Here is an 18,275-nt window from a genome sequence, read left to right as displayed (position 1 = left end):
AAAACCGTAAATACCGAAATAAACAAAATAGCAATATTCTGAGCACATATACGAAAATGATTAGTTCTTCCGTTAAAGATCTCTACGACGACATCATTTTTAATGTCAGTGCTTAGAAATCTGTTTGATAGTTCACTGTTATATCCAGTATGAAATTACAGTGGAACCTCGTTACAACGAACTTCAGGAGACGAGAAAATATGTTTGTTATGACCGATAGTTCACCGTTATATCCAGTAAGAAATTACAATGGAACCTCGTTACAGCGAACTTCAGAAGAGCAGAAGATCTGTTCGTTATAACCGATAGTTCACTGTCATATCCAGTAAGAAATTACAAAGGAACCTCGTTACAACGAACTTCAGGAGACCAGAAAATCTGTTCGTTATAACCGATAGTTCACTGTTATATCCAGTAAGAAATTACAATGGAACCTCGTTACAGCGAACTTCAGAAGAGCAGAAGATCTGTTCGTTATAACCGATAGTTCACCGTTATATCCAGTGTGAAATTATTTATCATATCCGATGAATCGTTGTATCCGAGACCGGAAGTAGTTGATTCATTGTTCGACGAAAATATATTCTATTATGCGCAGATTGCATTCTGTGATTAACACAGATTCGGGAGAAATATGCTGGGAGGTACATTAGAATCAAACGAGCATTAATAACGTGTACTAAACATTAGTAGGCCTACTTCGATTTCCGATTTCAAAAATCATAAAACCCCTGTTTCAAAACAAATTTAATTTCTTACACACGATTGTATTTCTTTATAACGAGATAATTTCGAGCAATACGAAACGACTTCGAAGTAAACTGGGGCGATGTGCGGAGCAGTGATTGGACAACCAGTTGCTACGATGTCACAGAAAACGGTTACTAGGTAACTCGGTGTTTTTGGTTGCCGGTTACTACCGGGTCACTTTCAGCACTTGTTGCTACTTCTCAGCGGTAGAGATGGACACAATTCCAGCTCAATTCCCCGATTGGGCGACGATTGATGAATCGAAAGTATTTATGGATGGTAAATATTTTAGTTCGATGAAGCAACTATTATTCATAACAGAATTTGTTTTGATCAGATTTTGATGCTCTAGAAGGCGTGTTTGAAAAAGATTGAATGTTACCTTTTTAGATCCTGAATTTTACCTCGATGGTAAAATGTACACAGTTTATAACATTCATACCATACCCGGTAATTAGAACATTCGGTTTTCAACCATTCAACGACTGTTTTTAAAAGCTGCCGTTTGAGTTATATTTTTCATGTATGAATTGTAGGCATTTCCGAAGACTTGTGGGTATCGGCGCCTCGTAACACGGTCCTCTTTACCAATTACCCCACAAATCTGTCTGAACAAATTAAAGTTATTGGAAGGTCGATCGGATGGGATACCGGGCGTGCCATGACCAGGATCTTCGACAAATCAAACTGGTGGAAAATAGAACTGAACGAAAATGAGCTCCCGACACCTTTGAAATTATCAGTATTTAACAAGGAAGACATCGAAATCAAGTCGGAGCCTAAAGCAGTTCGGTTTATCGATTCACGACCCGGTATTCATTTTCTACAGTGGGGATTCGGGTCCGTACAGGTTTTACCTTATCATCAGGAAGGTGAATATCTTTTATTCGCTCATTATGATAAAATACTAACAATTCTATTGATTACGCAACCCTAATTCTATTTTAGAAAAATCGGATGAGTCGAATTCGGAAGTAGAAAAGTATGACAAAGAAAAGGAAGTTTGCAACGTTAAGGAATCACGCAAAGAATCCGAACCAGAAAGAATCGTAACAGTTCGCGATAAAGTTACGAATGTCGAAACAAATATGAAAGGCTCTACTGGATTCAAAAGTAAGCATCGTGTAATCACAAACCTGATTAGTGGCAGCAGGGAAGTGTAATGATAGTTACATTACATTCACTGGAGGCAGGCACCTGGCTACCAGTCCAAAGCGGTTTTTGATCTAGCGTCTATTGCTGGTAGTTATTTTTTTCGTATAATCGTGGACTCAAGAAAAAAAGTTAGTTTTCAAGTCGATGGCAGAAAATCCAAAATTGTTCATTTCGTTGTAGGGAAATCTAGAAAAATTGCCAAATTCCTCAGAAGAAGTTTCCTGAGAGTGTTCGTGTGCGGCGGTGGCCGATGAAGTGGTTTTCGTTTTATCTTGAGATATTTGGAGGCGTTTCAGTTGTCGCGAGGAGGTCTGGTTACATGTTGGAGGGATTCATAGAACTCGGGGACGACTCACATCGGAGAATACAGCATCGTTAGAACCTAGCAAACCACGAGTTACAGTGAAATGAGGATACGAATTTGTGAAATGAGGATAAACCGTTAGAGCACAGCTAGATATTTCATGGTCAGGGTTGCCAATATCATCTACTTCTATATAACAAATTATTATTGGTAAAATTTCAATAATTATTACTCGGGTACTTGAAGAATTTTAGTACAGAAGAAACGGCATATATATAACGGCATGTATATATATAAAGTTTGTATATGAGTAACGGCATGTATAGATGAAACGGCATCAGAGTTTACGTGTTACCTCCTGTCTAGTGTCAGGTGCACCACTTTGTAATATCGAAGGTGTATCTTTGCTCTGTTCCTATTACAATATTCCCAAACTTGTACAACTCGTAAACCCCCGAGCGAGGTTTCTAATCGATAACGGGTTTCTAACTGTGAGCAGTAACCGGGTTCTATCAGTTCAATCAACCTCTGTTTCCAGTCTTCTGCAGCGGCGACTAAACGTCTCTCGTTCCAATGAACTGTGATTCGGGCCTATACCGCCAAATAAATTCATCTCTTCAAACATGTTCTCAATTATTTTCAATGAAGCCTTTCCCAGTGACACGACAAACAGGATAAAACTGCAAGCTTTGAAAAGTTTCCTCAAATCAATGCTTTTGCGGGTCTCAACGTCATCGGTGCCGGTCGAGACGGTCGAGACGAGATATGACAAAGGGAACTATGTGCCTTCCATCTGTTCTCCCCGCTTTTTTCGGTCGGAATTGCAAACTCGTTTTAGTTTCAAGTTCAGCGAACGCTACCGGTCTCATACCGTCCATGTTGAAACATCTGGAAAATCGCTACAGAACATAACACTTCTTCATTTCTAATAAACTCAGGTCATTTACACTTGACAATTAGGGCATTTAACATTCCATACACACAGAAAACATTAAAACACGGCAATTTGACAGATGTACGCATAGAAAGATTGACGTGGAGGAATTATGAGGAATGATTTCAAAACTATTGATTCAGTTTATTCAAAACTATTCATTCAGTTGCATGAGTCTTCTCAATTCAACCTTGGAGTAATCATTTGACAAATGATTACTCCAAGATTCAACAGAATAAGCCCAGAAATAACGGGAGATAAGGCGCTTTCTTGCTGTGCTGAAATAATAACAAAAATACATGATAGCAACACACTCGTAGAAAGATATGTAGATAAATAAAAAAGTCCCACAATAGAATTCTTTTATCCGATAACATTTATTGAAATGGAAACATAACGTCTCAAATACGTTTCTCTAGGTCTCCACCGACAGTGGAAAAATGTTCAGAATTCGATGGTCTGTTATCTGGTTGTCTGATACACCAGAGATTTGATATGGTTCTAGCCTAGCACTGGATCCTGCATAAAGACCCATAACACGGGCCTTTCCAAGAGTCGGAAGAAGAATAATTTTTCCATTCTTGCAAAAACTTTTACCTCCGACAAAGAGACACGTTCTACCATGTCTTTTTCTATGTAGATAACGTTCGACGCGATTTGACAAACTCGCGAAAATAGGGAGCAATAATTAACAAACTGTTTGGCCTAAAACAAGCATTTCACTTACTGTATGAAAAGGAGCTGTCTAAAACTCGCACGGAATCGCACTCACACTGCTCGTTTGTTGACACCATTTTCTTGCCCTTCGCCATCAGAGATAGCGATATCACCCTCGAACAATGACAAACCTAATTCTGGAACAACACGAAGATCGTTGAATTGGGAATCATCTATTTAAACGTCACTTATAATGACGTACATAGACGAGTATTCCTCATGTTTTTTTTTTTTACAAAATTTTCTTTTATCATTAAATCTATCTTATGTCGAACGTTGTCGTTGTGAAAACAAATATTAACAATGAGCATCATTGATGATTCATCATCCATGTTCAATTGAAGATGTAAATCTATTTTCTGAATGATCTACGCAGAAGATAGTCAGTCACCTATATTGATTCTGTTAATGACATCGTCTGCGTTTTCATTTTCATTTTCCTCGATTGCGTCTCTTTTCACTAATCGCTCATCGATTTCACCGTTAACCTTCAAGATCCGGTCCAAAACGTTCAGATCATCGCCGCCTTCTGCGTTTAGAAATAAGATAACTAATTCTAGGTATGATCAATGATTTTTAGACACGAATCTCATCGGCATTTACGATTTGACCTCGAACGACGGATCCGGAAGCGCTGCTTACGACAAATAAGATTACCAAAGCGCAAAATAGTTTTTCATTCAACATGATGCTCGAATCAAAACTAGAAAAATATGAAAACAAAACAAAGATGATGTTGAAGTTCGGGATGCTAAAAGCGACGAAGATAACAAGTTCTTAGTAAAGATGAGAACGATCGAACCGGTCATAGAATATTGAAAGTGTAGCCTACCTTTTCGATGTTCGCACACTAACTTCTAATGCAGTTTTGTCTCGATCAAGTGGCAAACTGTAAAGTGTTACTGATATGGTTATATTTGGTGACAGCCCTCGTGCGGTTTCAGCTCATTAGATAAAGTTTAATTGATATTTATACAACCGATGTTGAGTTCTTGATCTGGTCGCGGAGTCCAGCTGCACCTTTACTTCTAAAAACAGCGTACCGTAATTAAAGTTTGTTCAGCACAACCTCGATATTCCACGCGAATTTAATGAGATGTGATCCACTCAGGGTACTGATGATCATAATCTAATTCAAAATATCTCTCAGGTATATTTGACCATTGACGTGTACTTTACAAACTATATGTCTTGATCTACTCGCGGACTTCCTGCATCTATGCAACTTTCAAAAACAGCTTGATTCCCGTAATTAAAGTTTGTTCAGTTCGATCTTCATTATCCGTATGAATCTAATGAGACGTGATCGACTCTGGGTCAAATGATCATAATTTGGTTCAAAATATCCCTGACTCTCAAATCCCTCAATGTCCATTGACGTAACAAACAGCGAACATTGATTGTCGCGGAGTCCAGCTGCAACTTTACCAAAAAACAGCGTGATTCCCGTAATTAAAGTTTGTTCAGTGCGATCTCAATGTTCATCCACATGAAGCTTAAAATGGAAATGGAAAAATGGAAAATCAATTGTAAAATGTGTACTTGATAGTTTTGTATCGCATACATTCACATTTTCGGTAACGCTTAGTTTTCTCGCGCGTGAAAACCAAAAATTGGCAAATGTGAAAATATTTTTATCGTTCCTTTAGCCGTACAGAAAATTCTTTTAGTATGGTCCGAATCAGCCACCATAGTAATATGCCATAATAGGTAACATTTTATATTGTTAAAGGCCCCAGGACCCCATAGTGTCTAAAAACCCATACGTCAATTCGTCAAACTAACTTCTCTTTAAAAATTGATGAATTTTTTCACTCGTCAATTAAACTTAAACATTGGTTAAGACATTCATGCACGTAATCTTTGGATCAAAACTAATGACTTGATTGGACTTAGCGATATGTTCTGATCGACAGCTAACTAAGGTAACACCTCTTTTATTAATCAGAGTTTGTGGGATCGCCATTCCTTTTGAAATTGGGTTTGATGACGCCTTTAGACCACATCTCTGGAACATTTCCTGAGTCTTGAACTGCTCCAAAGAAAATGAATCAAAGGTTGGTGAAACTATGTGTGTTCTCCACAAGCGTTGTCCACAAGGCAGGCATAACCGTACAGTTTATAAATCTCATCGCCTTCAGAAAAAGAAACAATAACGTTTAAATTGATACTGTCGGTCACTGAAATGATATTGAGCAACCAGTTACTATGACGTCACAGAAAACCATATATGACGAAGGAAAATAGCAAATTTTGCAAAGAATACCCAAAAACTATATTTTTCAGCTGAATTATTTTACCTCCATTGAAAAGAGCGGGACAATATAATTTGGAATCGATATTTTTGCCATTTTCCTTCGTCAAATATGGCAAACAAACGCATTAGATGTAATTGTATTGATAATAGTTATTCCAACAATGGCTAGGTTCAGATGCAGTTTCCATGGTGACTGATACCACAAATCAAGGTTGCATTGTTGCTAAAAATGATTGGCAAGAAATAAACTATCATATAAGCGATAAACATTTTGGTTGTCTCGCGGATGCATTAAACTCGTTAAAAAAGCTACTTTTTCGATTCTGCTGCCCGTCTAGTTGCTAGTCGCTGGATGCCTCCAAATCACTTGTTGTGTGAAATTAACAGTACCACAGCTCTGAGCAAAGAACGTGAACTTGTTTTTTGTTTAACATAGTTGTGATTTGTCAAACAAAGTAAAAAATGGAGATTAACAAACTATACTGGCGTCCGTCTTGAGAATCACTCATTGCGTTGTCTCGCTACAAAAACCACCTGGCTCCGCAGTTCCTCTATTCTTGTGGCGTTATCCGTTCCTTTTCTTAAATTAACGAGAGATTTGTCCGTTCAGGCAAATATTCACGAATATAAGCTACATTGAATGTGGCTATAATTCATGTTACAGTCGTCTTCTCAGTCGTCACACAGCGCCGTGATTTTGATTTAGGACGAAAAGACCGAGTTCGTCCGGGGTTAGATGTTAAGACCAAATCGATGTAACTGAGTGATTGAACAATAGAACAACACGCATATTATCATATGATATTTTATTTATCATGGGCACTGAATGCATATCTTATGCATCGACATGTAGAGATATAGCGCTAGCAATTAGATGAAAAAGTGATGTCATCGATGGCTATATCAGACTTATAATTCGTACCCCGGGTAGCGACAAACTGGATCTGAAAAACAAAACAGACAGAATTCATTTCCAGGGTTCACAAGTAAAATATTTATTTGAATAGATTTTTAAGCTGTGTGCTGAGTACGTACTGTGGTGTTTCCTTTTGCAATTGGAACTCTTCCCTGTTTCCACTGGTTTCCCTGATCACCAGTATTATGAAATACAACGATTGTGTTGATTTTAACTTCTAATTTTCCCATCGATGAACCATACATGTGATAATAAAAGTTCATGACGCAGGAGTCAGACGCTGATTGGGTATTTGCTGCCAATTCGGCTTGATCACCTGTACTTGCTCCAGTAGCTTCCAAGTAGATATAGTACTTTCCTAAAATGAGAGTAAATATCAATCTCTGCTCGTCACAGTACCAATTGTATGGACACCTATTTTCCACTTAACAATCTCGTTAACTTCATATTTTCACATGTAGAATTGAGGGGTATAATGGACGATGTTGTATAAATTAGAAACTGTTCGTACCACTTCCAGTTGTATGATCTGCACTTGGACCGGTGCTTGAAGATGGTGTACCACCTGATCGTCTCGTCCATTGTAATGTTCCTTGCGAGTTCCACATTCCGATACCCGTCTCAAAATCGTTAGTCAATTGTCCTACGTAATAGAAGATGAATCATAGACAAATTGTACTAGGCCTACTCCGATAATATAATCTTTATTATCATAGGATCCGCAAGATAAAAGTTTCTGTTTCTAAACGTGATTAGATTCTAACGGCTATTTTAACTATCTAATTGCGAACTCAGGAATACTTGTGTCATGATTTCAAACTAACAAACCTGGTGCAATGGTCGATGAGCATCCCTTATTAAAGATGATGTCATCAATAGCTATGTCAGACGTAAAATCATTTCCCCGGGTAGCGACAATCTTGATCTGAAATAAAAACAGACACATTTTCTCAGATTGTTGGTGGAGGATAAAAACAACTCTAAGCTGTGTACTGAGTACGTACTGTGGCGTTTCCTTTTGGAATATTAACTGATCCATGTTTCCACTGGTTTCCCTGATCACCGGATTTATCAAATACAACGTTTCCGTCGAGTTTAACTTCTAATTTTCCCATCGATGAACCATGCATGTGATAATAAAAGTTCATGACGCAGGAGTCAGACGCTGATTGGGTATTTGCTGCCAACTCGGCTTGATCACCTGTACTTGCTCCAGTAGCTTCCAAGTAGATATAGTACTTTCCTAAAATGAGAGTAAATATCAATCTCTGCTCGTCACAGTATCAATTGTATGGACACCTATTTTCCACTTAACAATCTCGTTAACTTCATATTCTCACATGTAGAATTGAGGGGTGTAATGGACGATGTTGTATAAGTTAGAAACTGTTCGTACCACTTCCAGTTGTATGATCTGCACTTGGACCGGTGCTTGAAGATGGTGTACCACCTGATCGTCTCGTCCATTGTAATGTTCCCTGCGAGTTCCACATTCCGATACCCGTCTCAAAATAGTTAGTCAATTGTCCTACGTAATAGAAGATGAATCATAGACAAATTGTACTAGGCCTACTCCGATAATATAATCTTTATTATCATAGGATCCGCTAGATAAAAGTTTCTGTTTCTAAACGTGATTAGATTCTAACGGCTATTTTAACTATCTTATTAGCCGCGATCAGACGGCGACGATTTGGCCTGGGCCAAATTGGCATGGATAGGGCACGGGCCAGATTTGGTGTTCACACGCAAACCATTCACTCGGTATTAAACAATACTCAAACAAAAGGAAGTGGATCATTTCCGGTGCCAGTTGCAATTCAAACACAATCATTTGTCTGGTGCTAAAATTTGGCTCGGGCCTGGTCCGACGTTTTTGGTCGGGCCAAATTTGGCCCGGGCCAAACAGGCTCGGGCCCATTTGGCAAACGTGTGAACAGTTGTTCCGGGCCAAATTTGGCCCGGGCCAAAAATGCTCGTGTGATCGCGGTGCGAACTCAGGAATACTTGTGTCATGATTTCAAACTAACAAACCTGGTGCCACAATGGTCGATGAGCATCCCGTATTAAAGATGATGTCATCAATAGCTATGTCAGACGTAAAATCATTTCCCCGGGTAGCGACAATCTTGATCTGAAATAAAAACAGACACAATTTCTCAGATTGTTGGTGGAGGATAAAAACAACTCTAAGCTGTGTACTGAGTACGTACTGCGGCGTTTCCTTTTGGAATATTAACTGATCCATGTTTCCACTGGTTTCCCTGATCACCAGATTTATCAAATACAACGTTTCCGTCGAGTTTAACTTCTAATTTTCCCATCGATGAACCATGCATGTGATAATAAAAGTTCATGACGCAGGAGTCAGACGCTGATTGGGTATTTGCCACCAACTCGGCTTGATCACCTGTACTTGCTCCAGTAGCTTCCAAGTAGATATAGTACTTTCCTAAAATGAGAGCAAATATCAATCTCTGCTCGTCACAGTACCAATTGTATGGACACCTATTTTCCACTTAACAATCTCGTTAACTTCATATTCTCACATGTAGAATTGAGGGGTGTAATGGACGATGTTGTATAAATTAGAAACTGTTCGTACCACTTCCAGTTGTATGATCTGCACTTGGACCGGTGTTTGAAGATGGTGTACCACCTGATCGTCTCGTCCATTGTAATGTTCCTTGCGAGTTCCACATTCCGATACCCGTCTCAAAATCGTTAGTCAATTGTCCTACGTAATAGAAGATGAATCATAGACAAATTGGACTAGGCCTACTCCGATAATATAATCTTTATTATCATAGGATCCGCAAGATAAAAGTTTCTGTTTCTAAACGTGATTAGATTCTAACGGCTATTTTAACTATCTAATTGCGAACTCAGGAATACTTGTGTCATGATTTCAAACTAACAAACCTGGTGCAATGGTCGATGAGCATCCCTTATTAAAGATGATGTCATCAATAGCTATGTCAGACGTAAAATCATTTCCCCGGGTAGCGACAATCTTGATCTGAAATAAAAACAGACACATTTTCTCAGATTGTTGGTGGAGGATAAAAACAACTCTAAGCTGTGTACTGAGTACGTACTGTGGCGTTTCCTTTTGGAATATTAACTGATCCATGTTTCCACTGGTTTCCCTGATCACCGGATTTATCAAATACAACGTTTCCGTCGAGTTTAACTTCTAATTTTCCCATCGATGAACCATGCATGTGATAATAAAAGTTCATGACGCAGGAGTCAGACGCTGATTGGGTATTTGCTGCCAACTCGGCTTGATCACCTGTACTTGCTCCAGTAGCTTCCAAGTAGATATAGTACTTTCCTAAAATGAGAGTAAATATCAATCTCTGCTCGTCACAGTATCAATTGTATGGACACCTATTTTCCACTTAACAATCTCGTTAACTTCATATTCTCACATGTAGAATTGAGGGGTGTAATGGACGATGTTGTATAAGTTAGAAACTGTTCGTACCACTTCCAGTTGTATGATCTGCACTTGGACCGGTGCTTGAAGATGGTGTACCACCTGATCGTCTCGTCCATTGTAATGTTCCCTGCGAGTTCCACATTCCGATACCCGTCTCAAAATAGTTAGTCAATTGTCCTACGTAATAGAAGATGAATCATAGACAAATTGTACTAGGCCTACTCCGATAATATAATCTTTATTATCATAGGATCCGCTAGATAAAAGTTTCTGTTTCTAAACGTGATTAGATTCTAACGGCTATTTTAACTATCTTATTAGCCGCGATCAGACGGCGACGATTTGGCCTGGGCCAAATTGGCATGGATAGGGCACGGGCCAGATTTGGTGTTCACACGCAAACCATTCACTCGGTATTAAACAATACTCAAACAAAAGGAAGTGGATCATTTCCGGTGCCAGTTGCAATTCAAACACAATCATTTGTCTGGTGCTAAAATTTGGCTCGGGCCTGGTCCGACGTTTTTGGTCGGGCCAAATTTGGCCCGGGCCAAACAGGCTCGGGCCCATTTGGCAAACGTGTGAACAGTTGTTCCGGGCCAAATTTGGCCCGGGCCAAAAATGCTCGTGTGATCGCGGTGCGAACTCAGGAATACTTGTGTCATGATTTCAAACTAACAAACCTGGTGCCACAATGGTCGATGAGCATCCCGTATTAAAGATGATGTCATCAATAGCTATGTCAGACGTAAAATCATTTCCCCGGGTAGCGACAATCTTGATCTGAAATAAAAACAGACACAATTTCTCAGATTGTTGGTGGAGGATAAAAACAACTCTAAGCTGTGTACTGAGTACGTACTGCGGCGTTTCCTTTTGGAATATTAACTGATCCATGTTTCCACTGGTTTCCCTGATCACCAGATTTATCAAATACAACGTTTCCGTCGAGTTTAACTTCTAATTTTCCCATCGATGAACCATGCATGTGATAATAAAAGTTCATGACGCAGGAGTCAGACGCTGATTGGGTATTTGCCACCAACTCGGCTTGATCACCTGTACTTGCTCCAGTAGCTTCCAAGTAGATATAGTACTTTCCTAAAATGAGAGCAAATATCAATCTCTGCTCGTCACAGTACCAATTGTATGGACACCTATTTTCCACTTAACAATCTCGTTAACTTCATATTCTCACATGTAGAATTGAGGGGTGTAATGGACGATGTTGTATAAATTAGAAACTGTTCGTACCACTTCCAGTTGTATGATCTGCACTTGGACCGGTGTTTGAAGATGGTGTACCACCTGATCGTCTCGTCCATTGTAATGTTCCTTGCGAGTTCCACATTCCGATACCCGTCTCAAAATCGTTAGTCAATTGTCCTACGTAATAGAAGATGAATCATAGACAAATTGGACTAGGCCTACTCCGATAATATAATCTTTATTATCATAGGATCCGCTAGATAAAAGTTTCTGTTTCTAAACGTGATTAGATTCTAACGGCTATTTTAACTATCTAATTGCGAACTCAGGAATACTTGTGTCATGATTTCAAACTAACAAACCTGGTGCAATGGTCGATGAGCATCCCTTATTAAAGATGATGTCATCAATAGCTATGTCAGACGTAAAATCATTTCCCCGGGTAGCGACAATCTTGATCTGAAATAAAAACAGACACATTTTCTCAGATTGTTGGTGGAGGATAAAAACAACTCTAAGCTGTGTACTGAGTACGTACTGCGGCGTTTCCTTTTGGAATATTAACTGATCCATGTTTCCACTGGTTTCCCTGATCACCGGATTTATCAAATACAACGTTTCCGTCGAGTTTAACTTCTAATTTTCCCATCGATGAACCATGCATGTGATAATAAAAGTTCATGACGCAGGAGTCAGACGCTGATTGGGTATTTGCTGCCAACTCGGCTTGATCACCTGTACTTGCTCCAGTAGCTTCCAAGTAGATATAGTACTTTCCTAAAATGAGAGTAAATATCAATCTCTGCTCGTCACAGTATCAATTGTATGGACACCTATTTTCCACTTAACAATCTCGTTAACTTCATATTCTCACATGTAGAATTGAGGGGTGTAATGGACGATGTTGTATAAGTTAGAAACTGTTCGTACCACTTCCAGTTGTATGATCTGCACTTGGACCGGTGCTTGAAGATGGTGTACCACCTGATCGTCTCGTCCATTGTAATGTTCCCTGCGAGTTCCACATTCCGATACCCGTCTCAAAATAGTTAGTCAATTGTCCTACGTAATAGAAGATGAATCATAGACAAATTGTACTAGGCCTACTCCGATAATATAATCTTTATTATCATAGGATCCGCTAGATAAAAGTTTCTGTTTCTAAACGTGATTAGATTCTAACGGCTATTTTAACTATCTTATTAGCCGCGATCAGACGGCGACGATTTGGCCTGGGCCAAATTGGCATGGATAGGGCACGGGCCAGATTTGGTGTTCACACGCAAACCATTCACTCGGTATTAAACAATACTCAAACAAAAGGAAGTGGATCATTTCCGGTGCCAGTTGCAATTCAAACACAATCATTTGTCTGGTGCTAAAATTTGGCTCGGGCCTGGTCCGACGTTTTTGGTCGGGCCAAATTTGGCCCGGGCCAAACAGGCTCGGGCCCATTTGGCAAACGTGTGAACAGTTGTTCCGGGCCAAATTTGGCCCGGGCCAAAAATGCTCGTGTGATCGCGGTGCGAACTCAGGAATACTTGTGTCATGATTTCAAACTAACAAACCTGGTGCCACAATGGTCGATGAGCATCCCGTATTAAAGATGATGTCATCAATAGCTATGTCAGACGTAAAATCATTTCCCCGGGTAGCGACAATCTTGATCTGAAATAAAAACAGACACAATTTCTCAGATTGTTGGTGGAGGATAAAAACAACTCTAAGCTGTGTACTGAGTACGTACTGCGGCGTTTCCTTTTGGAATATTAACTGATCCATGTTTCCACTGGTTTCCCTGATCACCAGATTTATCAAATACAACGTTTCCGTCGAGTTTAACTTCTAATTTTCCCATCGATGAACCATGCATGTGATAATAAAAGTTCATGACGCAGGAGTCAGACGCTGATTGGGTATTTGCCACCAACTCGGCTTGATCACCTGTACTTGCTCCAGTAGCTTCCAAGTAGATATAGTACTTTCCTAAAATGAGAGCAAATATCGATCTCTGCTCGTCACAGTACCAATTGCATGGACACCTATTTTCCACTTAACAATCTCGTTAACTTCATATTCTCACATGTAGAATTGAGGGGTGTAATGGACGATGTTGTATAAATTAGAAACTGTTCGTACCACTTCCAGTTGTATGATCTGCACTTGGACCGGTGTTTGAAGATGGTGTACCACCTGATCGTCTCGTCCATTGTAATGTTCCTTGCGAGTTCCACATTCCGATACCCATCTCAAAATCGTTAGTCAATTGTCCTACGTAATAGAAGATGAATCATAGACAAATTGGACTAGGCCTACTCCGATAATTTAATCTTTATTATCATAGGATCCGCAAGATAAAAGTTTCTGTTTCTAAACGTGATTAGATTCTAACGGCTATTTTAACTATCTAATTGCGAACTCAGGAATACTTGTGTCATGATTTCAAACTAACAAACCTGGTGCAATGGTCGATGAGCATCCCGTATTAAAGATGATGTCATCAATAGCTATGTCAGACGTAAAATCATTTCCCCGGGTAGCGACAATCTTGATCTGAAATAAAAACAGACACAATTTCTCAGATTGTTGGTGGAGGATAAAAACAACTCTAAGCTGTGTACTGAGTACGTACTGCGGCGTTTCCTTTTGGAATATTAACTGATCCATGTTTCCACTGGTTTCCCTGATCACCGGATTTATCAAATACAACGTTTCCGTCGAGTTTAACTTCTAATTTTCCCATCGATGAACCATGCATGTGATAATAAAAGTTCATGACGCAGGAGTCAGACGCTGATTGGGTATTTGCTGCCAACTCGGCTTGATCACCTGTACTTGCTCCAGTAGCTTCCAAGTAGATATAGTACTTTCCTAAAATGAGAGTAAATATCAATCTCTGCTCGTCACAGTATCAATTGTATGGACACCTATTTTCCACTTAACAATCTCGTTAACTTCATATTCTCACATGTAGAATTGAGGGGTGTAATGGACGATGTTGTATAAATTAGAAACTGTTCGTACCACTTCCAGTTGTATGATCTGCACTTGGACCGGTGTTTGAAGATGGTGTACCACCTGATCGTCTCGTCCATTGTAATGTTCCTTGCGAGTTCCACATTCCGATACCCGTCTCAAAATCGTTAGTCAATTGTCCTACGTAATAGAAGATGAATCATAGACAAATTGGACTAGGCCTACTCCGATAATATAATCTTTATTATCATAGGATCCGCTAGATAAAAGTTTCTGTTTCTAAACGTGATTAGATTCTAACGGCTATTTTAACTATCTTATTAGCCGCGATCAGACGGCGACGAATTGGCCTGGGCCAAATGGCACGGATAGGGCACGGGCCAAATTTGGTGTTCACACGCAAACCATTCACTCGGTATTAAACAATACTCAAACAAAGCGAAGTGGATCATTTCCGGTGCCAGTTGCAATTCAAACACAATCATTTGTCTGGTGCTAAACTTTGGCTCGGGCCTGGTCCGACGTTTTTGGTCGGGCCAAATTTGGCCCGGGCCAAACAGGCTCGGGCCCATTTGGCAAACGTGTGAACAGTTGTTCCGGGCCAAATTTGGCTCGGGCCAAATTTGGCCCGGGCCAAAAATGCTCGTGTGATCGCGGTGCGAACTCAGGAATACTTGTGTCATGATTTCAAACTAACAAACCTGGTGCAATGGTCGATGAGCATCCCGTATTAAAGATGATGTCATCAATAGCTATGTCAGACGTAAAATCATTTCCCCGGGTAGCGACAATCTTGATCTGAAATAAAAACAGACACAATTTCTCAGATTGTTGGTGGAGGATAAAAACAACTCTAAGCTGTGTACTGAGTACGTACTGCGGCGTTTCCTTTTGGAATATTAACTGATCCATGTTTCCACTGGTTTCCCTGATCACCGGATTTATCAAATACAACGTTTCCGTCGAGTTTAACTTCTAATTTTCCCATCGATGAACCATGCATGTGATAATAAAAGTTCATGACGCAGGAGTCAGACGCTGATTGGGTATTTGCTGCCAACTCGGCTTGATCACCTGTACTTGCTCCAGTAGCTTCCAAGTAGATATAGTACTTTCCTAAAATGAGAGTAAATATCAATCTCTGCTCGTCACAGTACCAATTGTATGGACACCTATTTTCCACTTAACAATCTCGTTAACTTCATATTCTCACATGTAGAATTGAGGGGTGTAATGGACGATGTTGTATAAGTTAGAAACTGTTCGTACCACTTCCAGTTGTATGATCTGCACTTGGACCGGTGCTTGAAGATGGTGTACCATCTGATCGTCTCGTCCATTGTAATGTTCCCTGTGAGTTCCACATTCCGATACCCGTCTCAAAATCGTTAGTCAATTGTCCTACGTAATAGAAGATGAATCATAGACAAATTAGACTAGGCCTATACTTTGATCATCGTCATTATCATGGTAACTTCTCGATAGAGAAATCCAATCGGTGGCTAATTTGGCTAATACAGAATACAGAAGTTATGATTATTAAATCGGCTACCTGATTGAAACCTTTCATCAGATGCGATCACGTAGATACGTAAGTACACTAGTGTCAAGTGATTTTATCTTTTTCGTTATTCCAGTTCATTGATTAAATGTACTCAACATTTTCCCTTGTTTTTGGAAAAACGCACTTAAGCAAAAACTAGATGATATGATACAAAGAATTTAAACTTTAACTGACAAAATACAATAATTTCTAATTAAGTGTGACTTCTATTATAACTATCATCTGTTATTTTTGCCTTCAAACGAACATCCCGGTGCCATATTTCAATTTGGATCTTATCATATAAATATATAATACATTTACATTTATTACTCTGTGTACATATGATGCATTTCAGAGTTCTGTGACTAACAAATTTTAACTTACGAGGCAAAACAACATTTGACGTGGAAAAAGCAAAAAACGTCTGCACGACCAGGCACGAGGCTGCAAAACCTAAAATGTAGAAATTACGTTATTTGTAAATAAGCTAAATTTCTTAATTCTAATTTTGTTGGCATATCAAAAGGTCACCTAAGAATAATAACATAGGCCTAAATGATGGTCAAATATGAATGGAGAAGAAAAAGAAAACAATGAAATAAACAAAATAGAAATATTCCGAGCACATAGACGAAAAAGATTAGCAGTTCAACAGTCAAAGATTTCTATGACGACATCATTTCTAATGTCAGTGTGTAGAGCAAAACTATCTTTAATTGGAAAAGAAAAAGAAACAACAAAATGTAAAAGATTAGAAGTATACCTTTCGAAGTATACCACACCGACAAACTTTCATTCAGTGCCCAAAACAAAACGTCTAATTCAATGCAAACACCGGTCTTTTTCAACGAGAAAACTGCTAAGGTTGAACTAAAGACCTCAAATCAATTGATTTGAGTTCTATGGTTGAACTTACCTTGGAGGAAATGCATCGTTGTCAGTTTTTAGCGTTGAGTGTGACTGTCTGTTTTCGAAGCGAAAATCGTTCACAAAATGCGACGAATTCCATCACCTTAAATACACATCAGAATCGCTGAAAATCGGCTGTTGCATACTTCAAATATTCTTGACGCTTTGTTCACCACCTACTTGGTGATACCTGTCACCAGCAGTAAATTCGTGCACAATAGCATCGGTCAATTTCACCGTGCAGATGATTGTTCTTATAACTAAAGTTAACAAATTTCATTTGACATTTCGATGTGGAACTGTATGATTAAGTACACTCGGTGATGTTGAGTGTGCTCAGTGACTCTCGGAATCTACTGAAATTATAAGTGGTCATTTCGTCATTTCTATGGTGGCTGATAAGAGCCATAAAATATTTCGTTACAAATAAATAATTTCGTCTTTTAAAGAAATAAATTTGTTTTGTGCGTATCCTAAAATGTACGTAGTGACGAACCATGTGACCTTACGTTACCGGGATGGTTGGATGATGGCGCTGTCAGGAAATGTTCATGTAAAAAAGTCGTGCATGAGAACACAATATACGGCCCAGAAATTCCGGTCAAAGATGAGGTTGAGCTTGATTCTTTCTCAGACTTCCATCATTATGTCCAAGTAGAAATAGATATGTTTGGTTAAGGTCTAGTTTAATAGCCAGGCCCTAGATCTATAAGTAAAAACCACCATTCTTCCGTAGTTGTAGGATCCAAAAACGAAGATATCTTTTAGTTGATGTCCCAGTCAATGAACATGCGCGCTACATACAGTACATGTACGGTAAAAACATTGCAAAATAAATGGGGAAACTCGAAAATATTTTTACAGCTAAGATATTTCAGACACAGGAAAACATTTCAATGGAGAATTATCCTTGTTCACGAGGTACATCTTTCGAACATTTTAAATGCGGTTTATTTTTCAATATGGAATTCTTTTTACACACACCAATATTTCGAAGGTACGGAGCCCCGAAGATTACATTTTATTCCGTGGGGACAAGATCGTTTCTTTCAAACGAACTGTTTTTAATGGGAACGTAGTTTCGTTCGAACGAAATTTTTTTCGTTCGAACGAAAAGTTAATCTTTGATGGCACGAAAAGATTTTCGTTCTCACGAA

At 39.1% G+C, this 18,275-nt stretch overlaps 2 protein-coding genes across 2 annotated transcripts; both read right to left on the bottom strand.

Annotated features, from left to right (window-relative positions):
- Window positions 1–3,911: 3,911 nt before the first annotated feature.
- LOC141902215 (MAM and LDL-receptor class A domain-containing protein 1-like) lies at window positions 3,912–14,354 on the bottom strand. The gene is made up of 24 exons (XM_074789856.1): window positions 14,309–14,354; window positions 13,827–13,958; window positions 13,435–13,673; window positions 13,256–13,355; window positions 12,618–12,749; window positions 12,226–12,464; window positions 12,050–12,146; window positions 11,733–11,864; window positions 11,341–11,579; window positions 11,162–11,261; window positions 10,524–10,655; window positions 10,132–10,370; window positions 9,956–10,052; window positions 9,639–9,770; window positions 9,247–9,485; window positions 9,068–9,167; window positions 8,430–8,561; window positions 8,038–8,276; window positions 7,862–7,958; window positions 7,545–7,676; window positions 7,153–7,391; window positions 7,040–7,061; window positions 4,252–4,389; window positions 3,912–3,997 (listed from the first exon to the last, which is right to left on the bottom strand). The coding sequence occupies exons 1-24, from the start codon at window positions 14,352–14,354 to the stop codon at window positions 3,912–3,914; spliced, it is 3,480 nt and encodes a 1,159-aa protein (XP_074645957.1).
- Window positions 14,355–15,516: 1,162 nt separating this feature from the next.
- On the bottom strand, window positions 15,517–17,141 carry LOC141902214 (neuropilin-1a-like). Its single transcript, XM_074789855.1, has 4 exons — window positions 17,126–17,141; window positions 16,594–16,662; window positions 15,933–16,064; window positions 15,517–15,779 (listed from the first exon to the last, which is right to left on the bottom strand). The coding sequence occupies exons 1-4, from the start codon at window positions 17,139–17,141 to the stop codon at window positions 15,517–15,519; spliced, it is 480 nt and encodes a 159-aa protein (XP_074645956.1).
- Between the last annotated feature and the right edge of the window lie 1,134 nt (window positions 17,142–18,275).

Source organism: Tubulanus polymorphus, chromosome 3 (assembly GCF_964204645.1).
Source record: "Tubulanus polymorphus chromosome 3, tnTubPoly1.2, whole genome shotgun sequence".
Classification (NCBI taxonomy): Eukaryota; Metazoa; Nemertea; class Palaeonemertea; order Tubulaniformes; family Tubulanidae; genus Tubulanus; species Tubulanus polymorphus.
This window is presented reverse-complemented; position numbering and strand designations above follow the sequence as displayed.

Excerpts from the sequence above, each read along its gene's own strand:
- LOC141902215 (XM_074789856.1), bottom strand. The coding sequence starts at position 14,354 with ATGGATCAGTTAATATTCCAAAAGGAAACGCCGCAGTACGTACTCA. Across the intron at positions 11,580-11,732 it reads AGATCATACAACTGGAAGTG|GAAAGTACTATATCTACTTG; the intron begins GTACGAACAGTT and ends CTCTCATTTTAG. Across the intron at positions 9,486-9,638 it reads AGATCATACAACTGGAAGTG|GAAAGTACTATATCTACTTG; the intron begins GTACGAACAGTT and ends CTCTCATTTTAG.
- LOC141902214 (XM_074789855.1), bottom strand. Across the intron at positions 16,065-16,593 it reads GTCAAATGTTGTTTTGCCTC|GACAATTGACTAACGATTTT; the intron begins GTAAGTTAAAAT and ends TCTATTACGTAG. Across the intron at positions 15,780-15,932 it reads AGATCATACAACTGGAAGTG|GAAAGTACTATATCTACTTG; the intron begins GTACGAACAGTT and ends CTCTCATTTTAG.